The sequence below is a fragment of the Thalassophryne amazonica genome, chromosome 14 (genome assembly GCF_902500255.1).
Source record: "Thalassophryne amazonica chromosome 14, fThaAma1.1, whole genome shotgun sequence".
Taxonomy (NCBI): domain Eukaryota; kingdom Metazoa; phylum Chordata; class Actinopteri; order Batrachoidiformes; family Batrachoididae; genus Thalassophryne; species Thalassophryne amazonica.
In genome coordinates, this window is record NC_047116.1 from 52,036,863 (window position 1) to 52,048,945 (window position 12,083).

Below are 12,083 nucleotides of genomic sequence, written 5' to 3' on the forward strand. Positions count from 1 at the left end.
TTGTTTGATTGTTGAATGTTTTCACTTTCCAGCTCTCACATCCTTGCCTTGTTTAGCCCTGTAGTCAGCCTGCCGGTATTTGACCTCGGTTTGTCCGTGACCACGATTTTGTTTTTGTCTTTGATTGCCACCACGCAGTGTATTTTGACCTCAGCCTGTTTCCTTGACCAAGCCTTAGCCTCACATTTGTCTGTACCTTTGCTTCGCTGCTAGACCTCCTGTGTACTGAATCCCAGCTTGGCAATTAAACCCTTTTCTTACACCATCCTGCTTGAGAGAGTTTTGCATTTGTGTCCTACTCGGTTTGTACCATGCCTGACAGTTGGTGAAACAAAATGGATGAAGCTTACTGGAAAATGATAGAGGAATACGTGCATGCAGTAGGCTATGGAATATTTGTTGAGGATACAGTTTCTGACATGTAAGGAAATGTCCAAACTATTGATGCCACTGTGTATGTGCTTACGTTAGGCTGGACTAACAGTCCAGCCTAACCTAAGCCTAAGCACATACACATACTGAGGGAGGCTGGACTAACAGTCTAACAGTTCGTTAGACTGGACTAACTAACAGTTAGTCTCTGGGTTTTCGGGCCCCTTCACACATAACACAAAGTTGGGTAAAAGAAAGAGAAACCGGCCAAAAAAGCATTAAAAAAAAAAGACTTGGTGAGTCATGAAAAATTCCAGCCACTGTCGGGAGGGACACACGGTCAGACAGGCGTGAATGATCTCATGGCGATCATTCTGTGCACGCTCATGTGCATGTGCATGAACACATTGGGAGCACATTAGAGGTGTAACACCACATCATGCTCACAGAGCAGTGGAAGGAATTACATGTGTAAATGTACATAAATCAAAGAAAATGTCATAGGACAAATTAATGAGAGAGCACAGAATATTATATGAACATTGAACATCCTGTTTAAATGTAAGACAATCTGGTAATGATTCTGTTCTCAGTGTAATAAAATAAAGAAAAAAATAACAATAAGAAAAAAGAAAACAATTTACTGTGACTGTTTTGGCCATAGACATCCTACTATAGACAAGTATTGTGGTCATGTGACCTGAAGCACTGAGCCGTAAGATTCGAATGTGTGTAACCAGATCCACAAATGTGTTAAAAAAAAAACCTGTGTATGTTTAACCGGACCCTCAAATGTGTGAAGAAAAATCTGTCTGTGTGTAACCAGAACCACAAATATGTAAATATGTTAGTGCCAGACAGACTGGTCTGAGTATGTCAGAAACTACTGATCTACTGCAATTTTCACACACAATTTTCTCAAGGTTTTACAAAGAATGGTCCGAAAAAGAGAAGATATCCAGGAAGTGGAAATTATGTGGATGAAAATGCATTATTGATGCCAGAAGTCAGAGGAGAATGAACAGACTGCAGACTGCTCATTCTCCTCTGACCTCGAACCAGCTGCTTGGCCGGTGAGTGTGAATGTATGAATGTATGTACGAGGTCTATCAGAAAAGTATCCTACCTTTTTATTTTTTAAAAAAACTATATGTGTTATGTGTCGGACGCAGGACGGAGAACCGACCAGCGTTTGAAGGACCCAGTATAAAATAAGCAGAGCACGGTACAAAGGATAACTGAATTTAATAACATAGCAGTGATGTGCAAATTACAAACAAATGAGTGTGCGGTCTGCGAGGTGGAGATACGGTGCGCTCCATGCAGCACAAATGGTCCGGAGCCAGAAACAGTTCGGACCCAAGGACCCCGCCGACACCTCCCAGGTGGCCGCGAAAAACCGAGTCTGTGAAAGAAGAAACCATCATGTGAGTCCACACTCCACACACAGAGAGACCACTCAAAGGTGTACATAAACAGCAAACACTTCCTGGCTTAATCACTAATCAGGTTCCCACCCTGCAGGCATGGAACACCCAGTTCACATTCTCAACTGCAGTGGAAGCTGATTAAACAACTAACATATCAGCTCAATATAATAAGGTGTGAGGGACACCACATTTACTGACTGTACTAATGTTAGTCACAAAACCTACTGTACCTCAGGAAGTGTGCTGACGAGCGTGAGACCTCACCCCCTCCTCTTTCACAGACCATGCATCAAACGTGGTACGGTCTCTGCATCCATGATGATGAGATGGCTCTCGAAACGACGATCTCACCCGTCTGGTCACAAGGTCGAGTCTCTGGCAAATAAACACTGTGTACTCCAGACTTAAATGCAACCATGCTCCAATCCATGTAGATGCACCACAGCTGTGAGTCCTGACGAGCTGCACATGACCAGCCTCAGGTGATCAGGGTGAGGTCCTGATAGCTCAGCCACACAGCCACTCAGTCCTGAACGCAAACCACCTGGAAGGAAAAACAAAAGACAGAACAGAAGACAGAAACAAAAGGCAGCCAGGCACCCCCAGCCATACAACAATATGGATTTGAATGACGTGCGATTACACCAATCATGCTTAAACCCTTGTGCACACGCGTGAGTTTTTTCACGTGTGTTGGTGACGTAATTTCCCTGTGGGCAGGCCTTGAGTGAGATGTGGTCCCGCCCTCTCGGCTGAATTCCTTTGTTTCACATGCTCGAGATGACGCGTGTTGCTTTATCAAAATTTTTTCTGGACCTGTGAGGAATATCCGAGTGGACACTATTCGAGAAATTAAGCTGGTTTTCAGTGAAAAATTTAACGGCTGATGAGAGATTATGGGGTGTTTCTGGTAAGGACTTCCCACGGAGCGGGACATCACGCAACGCTTCCAGGCGCCGTCGTCGACCTGTTTCGACCTGAAAACATTCTAATTTAAGGCTTAATTCACCCAGGATGTTGTGAGAGAACGGAGAAGATTCAGAAGAGGCGGCATGAGGACTTTATGCGGACATTCCAGTGTTTAAGGACATTTTGTAATGAAAGACGTGCGCGCAAATTCACCAAGTCGTTTCCGTGATGACTCGGCGAATCTGTGTGCGCCGCGACAGGAAAAACACCTCTGCGTTGAAAACCATTTGTAAAATTCAGGCGGCTTTTGATGGCTTTCAACAAGTGAGTAACTGAGAAATTGTTTAACAGCTTGGGCATGTTCCAACTTGCCCGTTAAGGTTTCCAACGGAGGTGTTTTTCCTGTCGCAACCCCCCGCGGTCGGGTCCAGCCCAACATGCGACTCTGCCCGCACGTTCTTTTATTACAAAATGTCCGTTAACAATGGAATGTCCGAATAAACTCCTCATGCCGACTTCTTCTGAAAGTTCTCTGTTCTCTGACGACTTCCTGGGTCAACAGAGCCTGAAATGTGGAAGTTTTCAACTTGAAACAGCGAGACGCTGCCGCCTCGAAGCGCAGATCGCCATTAGGCACCGTGGGCCGTCCTTACGGCGACACTACCAGACCAAAATCTCTCATCAGCCGTTAAAAGTTTTACCGAAAACCAGCTGAATTTATCGAATGGTGTCCACTCAGTTGTGCCTTACAGTTTTGAAAAAATTTTGATCAAACAAAGCAGCAGTCTCTGAGCCATTCCTAAACAATGGAAAAAATTGATGAGAGGGTGGGCCACTCCTCACTCAAAGACTGCCCACAGGCGAATGATGTAACCGACAGACGTGAAAAAAACTCTCACGTGCCCACGAGGGTTCAAGCATGTCTGATGTAATCACATGTGATTCAAATCCATATGGTTTTTGAAAAAAACAATAAGGTCGGATACTTTTCTAATAGACCTCGTATATATACAGTGGGGCAAATAAGCATTTGATCCACTCTCAAATTTGCAAGTTTTCCCAACTAAAAAGAATGGATAGGTCTGTCATTTTTATCGTAGGTACACTTTAACAGTGAGAAATAGAATCTAAAAAAAAATAAAGATCAGAAAATCACATTGTATGATTTTGAAATACTTAATTTGCATTTTATTGCATGAAATAAGTATTTGATCACCTACCAACCAGCAAGAATTCTGGCTCTTGCATACCTGTTAGTTTTTCTTTAAGAAGCACTCTTATTCTGCACTCTACCTGTATTAATTGCACCTGTTTGAACACATTACCCTTATAAAAGACACCTGTCCACACATCAGTCACACTCCAACCTACCCACCATGACCAAGACCAAAATCCCGGCTGCAGTGTGCAAACTTGGTCAAGAACTACAGGAAATGTCTGACCTCTGTAACTGCAAACAAAGGTTTCTGTACCAAATATTAAGGTCTGTTTATCTATTGAATCAAATAATTATCCATGCAATATATGCAAATACATTACTTAAAATTCATACAATGAATTTTGTATGAGTATAAGTTTTGTATAAGTCAAACCTGTTTCCAGTGCACATTGGCCTCCGCCAGGGCTGCCCTTTGTCACCGGTTCTGTTCATTATTTTTATGGAGAGAATTTCTAGGCGCAGCCAGGGTGTAGAGGGGGTCTGGTTTGGGAACCACAGAATCTCGTCTCTGCTGTTTGCGGACAATGTGGTTCTATTGGCTTCGTCAAATCAGGACCTTCAGCGTGCACTGGGGCGGTTTGCAGCCGAGTGTGAAGCGTCCCGGATGAAAATCAGCACCTCCAAATCCGAGGCCATGGTTCTCGACCGGAAAAAGGTGCTTTGCCCTCTTCAGGTCGGTGGAGTGTCCTTGCCTCAAGTGCAGGAGTTTAAGTATCTCGGGGTCTTGTTCACGAGTGAGGGACGGATGGAGCGTGAGATCGATAGACGGATCGGTGCAGCATCTGCAGTGATGCGGTTGCTGTATCGGACCGTCGTGGTGAAGAGAGAGCTGAGTAGGGGGGCAAAGCTCTCGATTTACCGATCGATCTACGTTCCGATCCTCACCTATGGTTATGAGATTTGGCTCATGACCGAAAGAACGAGATTGCGAGTACAAGCGGCCGAGATGAGTTTCCTCCGCAGGGTGGCTGGGTGCTCCCTTAGAGATAGGGTGAGGAGCTCGGTCACTCGGGAGGAGCTCGGAGTCGAGCCACTGCTCCTCCACTTCGAAAGGAGTCAGTTGAGGTGGCTCGGGCATCTTTTCCGGATGCCCCCTGGACGCCTCGCTGGAGAGGTGTTCCGGGCATGTCCCACTGGGAGGAGGCCCCGGGGAAGACCCAGGACATGCTGGAGGAACTACATCTCTCGGCTGGCTTGAGAACGCCTTGGGGTTCCCCCGGAGGAGCTGGAGGAGGTGTGTGTGGATCGGGAGGTCTGGGCGGCTTTGCTTGAGCTGCTGCCCCTGCGACCCGACTCCGGATAAAGCGGAAGAAAATGGATGGATGGATGGATGGACAATGTGATTTTTTGACTTTTTTTTTTTTTTTTATTCTGTCTCTCACAGCTGAAGTGTACTTACAATAAAAACTACAGACCTCTCCATTCTTTGTAGGTGGGGAAAACTTGCAAAATCGAGAGTGGATCAAATACTTATTTGCCTCGCTGTATGTTATGTGATGTGTGGCGCTAGACTCCCTTCAATACTTTGTCGATTTTACGTTTGTTTATTTTTTGTGCAAATGACAGCAACTCATATTATCTCACTCTATACAGATCTGAAATCTTTGTATGAAGTGTTATTATTCTGCACCAATCCCATCTGTGAAATTTTACACTAAGTTATATAAAACTTCAGCTCATTAATTGGTGGCATTTTCTGTGTAAACTCAAATGTGCACTGCTCTGATCTGGTGATAGCCATTCAACAGAAATGCAAGATTGGTACAATTTTATTTTTTGGTTCATGTTTCAGAAGAAAAAGGTAAATTGACTAGTTCCATTTATGATTCCAAAGTTTCTGATTGGAATAATCCAGTCACTTTCTTCAAATGGCTGGTTCAATGTTTCCTCTTTGCTCTGACGTTCCGGCCATGTCTCCTGCACAGATCATGAAACTAGAGTGACACACAGTTTGTGGAAATGAGATGAAATGTCTGTGTCTTACAGAAACAATTAACACATATGTATAATCATACTGTGCAGAGTCGTACCATGTATTCTGCGTTGCAGTCCTGTGAACCGAACCATCGCATGGATACCGTACACTTCAATACATAACGTGTTGTAACACCTAAAATCTTTCAGTGTGATTTTTTTTTTAAGTATGCTTCATTTTGCATTCCTTTTTATAGTTTCCCGAGCAGCCAGGACAGCTAAAATGTTATATGTAAGAACCCTCTAGCAACAAACCAAATTCATCTGCCTTGTTCTGTCCCATATGCAACATCACCAAGCCCCCTCTTTCTGAACCAATGACCTAACCTTTACAAATTTTGAAGTGGGAGGAAGCAAGAGTGAACGATGCAAATCCCACACAGAAAGGACAAGGCAGGAAGGGATCCCAGGAACATTTTGCTGTCTAACAAATAATGTCTTACAAATACTAAATCCAACAAGTAAAGCAGACTTTTTTTTTTGTGGCTTTTTTTCCAATCTGATTCCACTTCATGTATATACTGGCCTTTATCACATATTGCAACATAGAAAATCTGCCCTATACTCATAAACCAGCTGTCATGAGATACAAGAAAAAATAGGGCTGATAAATCATGCACTTTTCCTATCAATATTACTGTCCTGGAAACTGTTGCAATAAAATCAGGGTGATAGAAATCTTGAAACAGGGCGATACAAAAAAAGACATACCAGGCTTTGTATCGCCCCACATTTCATACAGTCAGGAGCCACCAATTCTCAGCCCCACCAATGACACACCTCCACTTTGTGTTACCCTGGTGACAAGTACAGGATCCTGATACAGGATCCAGATCATTTCATTCAAGCAAGATGTCTGATCAAGGTGAGAGAGTTTTAGCCTCCCTAGCAGGGAGAATTCTACAACTTGAGTCTCATATTGAAGTTGTGAGAAATCAAGACGTTAGTGAAGAGGACATTCATGATTTAACAGAGAGACATAAGAACAACACCACCAGGAAAATAGAGTGATGTGAACTTGTTCACTGAATGGGTAAGTGGAACCAAGAAGGAGAAGGGATGGCTCCTTGTTTTTTTTTCTCCGGTGGAAGTTGACAAATGGGGTAAGCAGAGGTGGTGGCCAAGTGGTTAATGCACTTGGTTTCAGTGCAGAAGTTTCCGGGTTCAAATCCCACCACTGCCACATTTCTCCATGTAATGTGGAGTTGCGTCAGGAAGGGCATCCAGCGTAAAACCTGTGCCAATTCAACATGCAGATCCACCTTGGATTTGCTGTGGCGACCCCGAGTGCAAACAAGGAAGCAGCCGAAGGTACTTACTTGGAAGCTGACAAATGGAGTTGACAATAATTATATGGTTATTGTTCTTTATTATTGTTGTATCGTGCAGTCTGAGTCTGTCAGACTTGGGCTGACACAGATACATTGGGGAAAGATACAAGGCGTGATAGAAAAACAGACATGTGATAGGTATACGTAATTTCTTTGATTTGCACATTACATTAAATGTCAAAAAGTGTTTTGAGATACTGAATTATCATCCCAGGTTGTTACCTGAGGTGACTCATGTTTTGTAATATGGAATGTACTGTCTTCCAGTAAGAATGCTCATATTTTGCTGCTGTTGTAAGGTTCTTGGTGACCCATCACTCTGAGGCTACAGACTTTAGTGGGTTCATGCATTTGGTCTGCTTATTGCTCAGCAACCTTAGCAGAATGGTTCCATATGTGAATCAGCACAGACTTTAGTGGGTTCATGCATTTGGTCTGCTTATTGCTCAGCAACCTTAGCAGAATGGTTCCATATGTGAATCAGCACACCTTCTTTACAGCCTATGTTGATATTTTATTAAATGTAGACTTTGGCATAATTGATTTGGCTACTTGGACAGACATCCTGGTTCTTTAGAGGATGAACACAGTCTTTTGACATCATAAGGGGCCTATACCTGGATACTGTCAGTGCTGTATCAAGTGGAGACCATCTTTCAATTCTTCTTTTTGAACTCAGATGTTCTTCATGGATGTGTTTTGGCTTCTACCCTGTTCAGTATTTGCTTGAAGTACAGGAGGCGCATGAAGCAATGAATCACATGAGGTTGGAAGAAAGGTATGAGGAGCTCACAACCTTCAAGTGGATGAAAGCAAAGCAGTCAAAGGCTGAAAATGATCCAGCAAACAATCCTGGTGAAAAATCTAAGAATGGGACTAGAAGATGAAACAGTTCAGGATTACAATCCAATGTTGGAGGCTAAGGATATTTGTCTCCAGCAGAAACAGCACCATTGTCACAAAGAATTAAAGGCCAAATACGACCATTTTATAACAGTTGGCAGCATGAGGTGACTGTCTAATGGGCTACATCACACTAGAGCACAAATGCTGTATGAATCACACAAAGTGGAAAAACAAACAGAATCTGAGCTGCACTCATACGAGACAAACATTCGTACAGCCATGTACCAGTGTGTGTACCAGTGCTGAAAGTGCTTTCTCCAATAGGAGAAAAGCCTTTCTAAAAGACTGTGAGGTACCCAGTCATTGGAAATGTGGACACAACCTCAGCATTCTTTAGGGTTCAATGGTAAGTTGCTGAATAAGGAATTCGCTCCCAGGGGTCATTGATTCTTTAGGTTTGGTCAGGTATAAAAGGGAAGGGTTGACCAGGTAGAATGCAGTACAGCAGTACGAGAGGAGTGAAAACCTCACCAGCCAACATGAGCACCACCGACATGAGCATGAGAGGAAAGGTAATATTATAACTGCAGGTTTTTATTTTTTGTCCTAATCAGCATTTGTTTTTCTGATTCCAGTATGAGGTCACCTCACTGAAGTTCTTTCATCTATCCAGATCATCTTCTATGAGGACAGGAACTTCCAGGGTCGTTCCTATGAGTGCATGAGTGACTGCTCTGACATGCACTCCTACCTGAGCAGGTGTCACTCCTGCAGGGTGGAGAGCGGCTGCTTCATGGTCTACGACCGCCCCAACTACATGGGCAACCAGTATTTCATGAGAAGGGGCGAGTACGCTGATTACATGAGCATGATGGGAATGAGGGACTGCATCAGGTCCTGCCGCATGATCCCCTGGGTAACCTTCAATACAGCTCTACTTGTAGTGCCCATGGTACATTAGCTTCTAACATTATAAAACGCTTCAAATGATCTGTATTTCATTTTACAGTACAGAGGATCCTACAGGATGAGGATCTATGAGAGGGAGAACTTCGGTGGTCAGATGTACGAGGCGATGGATGACTGCGATAATTTTATGGATCGTTACCGTATGAACGACTGCATGTCCTGTCACGTGATGGACGGCCACTGGCTGATGTATGAGCAGCCACACTACAGAGGCAGAATTATGTACTTCTGGCCTGGAGAGTACAGGAGCTTCAGGGATATGGGCTGGAGTGGAATGAGGTTCATGAGCATGAGGCGCATCATGGACTCTTACTACTAAATGTACCTTGAATTGATCAAACTCCAATAAATAAAGCATTTCAACAAATAATTTGACTTTGATACCTGAGTTCCAATTTGCATTAACCAGCTACTTCATTCAATAGATGCTACTAGTATCAGGTTATACCTCCTTTTTTCAATCCTGGACATAAAGAATATTTGTGTTGCTGGTGCCATTCTGTCAACCCATGTGCTTTAAACAAAGATATCTGGGTTTATGAAATTATGAATGAGTCAGATGTGAATGATGTATCTGGAATTCAGTGAAGGCCACTGGTCAAGTGTCTTGTTTTACAAAACTGAATGGGTCATGAGTGAAGCTACAGTGTATGGAATTTAATGGTGTTTATTTGGCAAAATGGAATATTACCATTTCTAGCCATCTATTTATCAATGTATAATTACTCCAACAACAAATTAATGTGCTTTAAAAATACTTGAGATCTTCATATCAACACAAGAGTGAGCCCCCTCATGGAGTTTACCATTTTGATACAATAGTCAAGAAGAAACATATTACAATTCTTGCAATTTTGCAACCTGGCCTGAAGTCTGATGGAAAAAAAAAGAAGGAGCCAGCTTTTGCTTTGCAATAGACACTCTACTGGTTGCTAGCACATGCTAACAAGTTTGAGAACATTTTCTTAATGGAGGATCGTACATATTATTTATTACTAGAGTAAGCAAGACAGTATGAATCCTCGCTGACAAAGTAGTGAAAACATGAAGGGAAACAAAATTGCAACAGATGATAGCACAATGCAATGTGCATCTTCACCACTAGATGACACTAAATCCTTCACATGGTAGCTTTATAGATTATCAGTTTCATTTTATACAAATGTAGGTGGCTCTGTTTCTTCCACGTATATCCAACACTCATGGGCTCTCATGGCCTGGTTCAGATGTTCAAAGTGATGCTGTCATTTCAGTCGTCCTGTCTGTCATTATATCCAGTGATCCATCTATTCATGAGTTTAATGGCCTGTCTGTGCACATTTAGTTAACTGTTGTGTGGGCCGCTGAAGAGGAGGTACTGCTGGCCCACCACCACCAGATGGTGCCCTGCTTGGAGTGCGGGCTTCAAGCACGAGAGGGCACCGGAGCCACTGGGAGTGACAGCTGTCACTCATCCTCAGCACCAGCTGTCACTCATTCATCTCATCACCATCAGGTAATCAGGTAACTTTCTCTGCTGACTCAAAACATTGAGTAATAATCTGTGCTTCTTTGCAGCCGTTTTCCTGTGGTGTGTCCTTATCTGTGGGATTGGCGTTTGGTGTGATCAGCGACGGCTTCGCTTCACACTCCAACCAGATAAGTGGTTAGACAGGAGCTGCACGAGTGTGTGATTGGAGGTGGAGGTTCTCCCTCCTTTACTGAATACAGACTGTGGGATTACTGAGTGTGCGACCTCACACTCATCTGGACTGTCTCTGTTCTCTGACAGCAGTACCGGGTCTGACTGCTGAAGACAGCGGCCACCTGGGGCGCAGGGCTTGGCGGCTCCGGTGTTCTTCAGCCCCCTTTGGCGGTGGAAGCTGTGTGGATCCGGCTTTTCTCTCGCCAGGCATCTTCTATCGTCGAGCCTGCCCACACGTCACCTGGTGTATGATTGACAGTCACTGTATTGTTATTGTCTGTACGTCGTTGTGTGATTCACAACATTAAATTGTTACTTTTTGGCTTATTCATTGTCCGTTCATTAACGCCCCCTGTTGTGGGTCCGTGTTATGACACTTTCACAACAGGATTTCTCGGCCAGCGTCATGGATCCCGAGGGGCGTCAACCATCGCTTGAACAGCCAATGGGAGAGCGAGGTGCACAGGTGCCAGCAGGAGGCGTGTTGGGTGAGCTGCAGCACATCTTAACCGCCTTTACTGCTCGGTTGGACTTAATTACCGAGCAGAGCAGTGTTCTCAATCGTAGGATGGAGTCTCTCACCGCCCAGGTGGAAGCGCGTGCTCAGGGCGCTGCTGCAGCACCTCCTCCTGCTGACCGTGTGCCAGAAACAGACATTCCGCTGGTCGTTCAACGAACCCCCCCACCTTCCCCTGAAGCATACATAAGTCCTCCGGAGCCGTACGGAGGCTGTGTGGAGACGTGCGCGGACTTCTTGATGCAGTGCTCGCTCGTCTTTTCACAGCGTCCCATCATGTACGCAGCAGACGCCAGCCGGGTGGCTTATGTGATCAATTTGCTTCGAGGAGAGGCACGCGCCTGGGCTACGGCGCTTTGGGAGCAGAATTCACGGCTCCTAATGGTTTATACTGAGTTTGTGAGGGAGTTCCGACAGGTGTTCGACCACCCTCATAGAGGCGAGACCGCTTCAAGTGTGCTGCTGTCGATACGGCAGGGGCGTCAGAGCGCAGCGAAGTATGCAGTCGACTTCCGCATCGCGGCAGCGCGAGCCGGCTGGAATGCTGTTGCGCTCCGCGCTGCCTTTGTAAACGGACTGTCTCTGGTCCTTAAGGAGCACCTGGTGGCGAAGGACGAGCCGCGGGATTTAGATGGGCTTATCGACCTGGTTATACGGTTAGACAACCGATTAACGGAACACCGACGGGAACGAGACGAGGGGCGTGGCCAGGCACAAGCCGTCCCTCTTCCTCCCGGGTCCGAAAGGAAGCCGACTTCCCCACGCTCCACTGCCAGGGCTCTCCACGTGACAACAGCTCCCCCTGCTGACGTTGCTATTGAAACGAGCAGGG

The 12,083-nt window shown here is 44.9% G+C and overlaps 1 protein-coding gene across 1 annotated transcript; it reads left to right on the forward strand.

The window, feature by feature from the left end:
• Positions 1-7,987: 7,987 nt before the first annotated feature.
• Positions 7,988-9,369, forward strand: LOC117524265 (gamma-crystallin M3-like). The gene is made up of 3 exons (XM_034186036.1): positions 7,988-8,090; positions 8,738-8,997; positions 9,091-9,369. Exons 1-3 carry the CDS (start codon positions 7,988-7,990, stop codon positions 9,367-9,369), a joined length of 642 nt encoding a protein of 213 aa, XP_034041927.1.
• Positions 9,370-12,083: the final 2,714 nt, after the last annotated feature.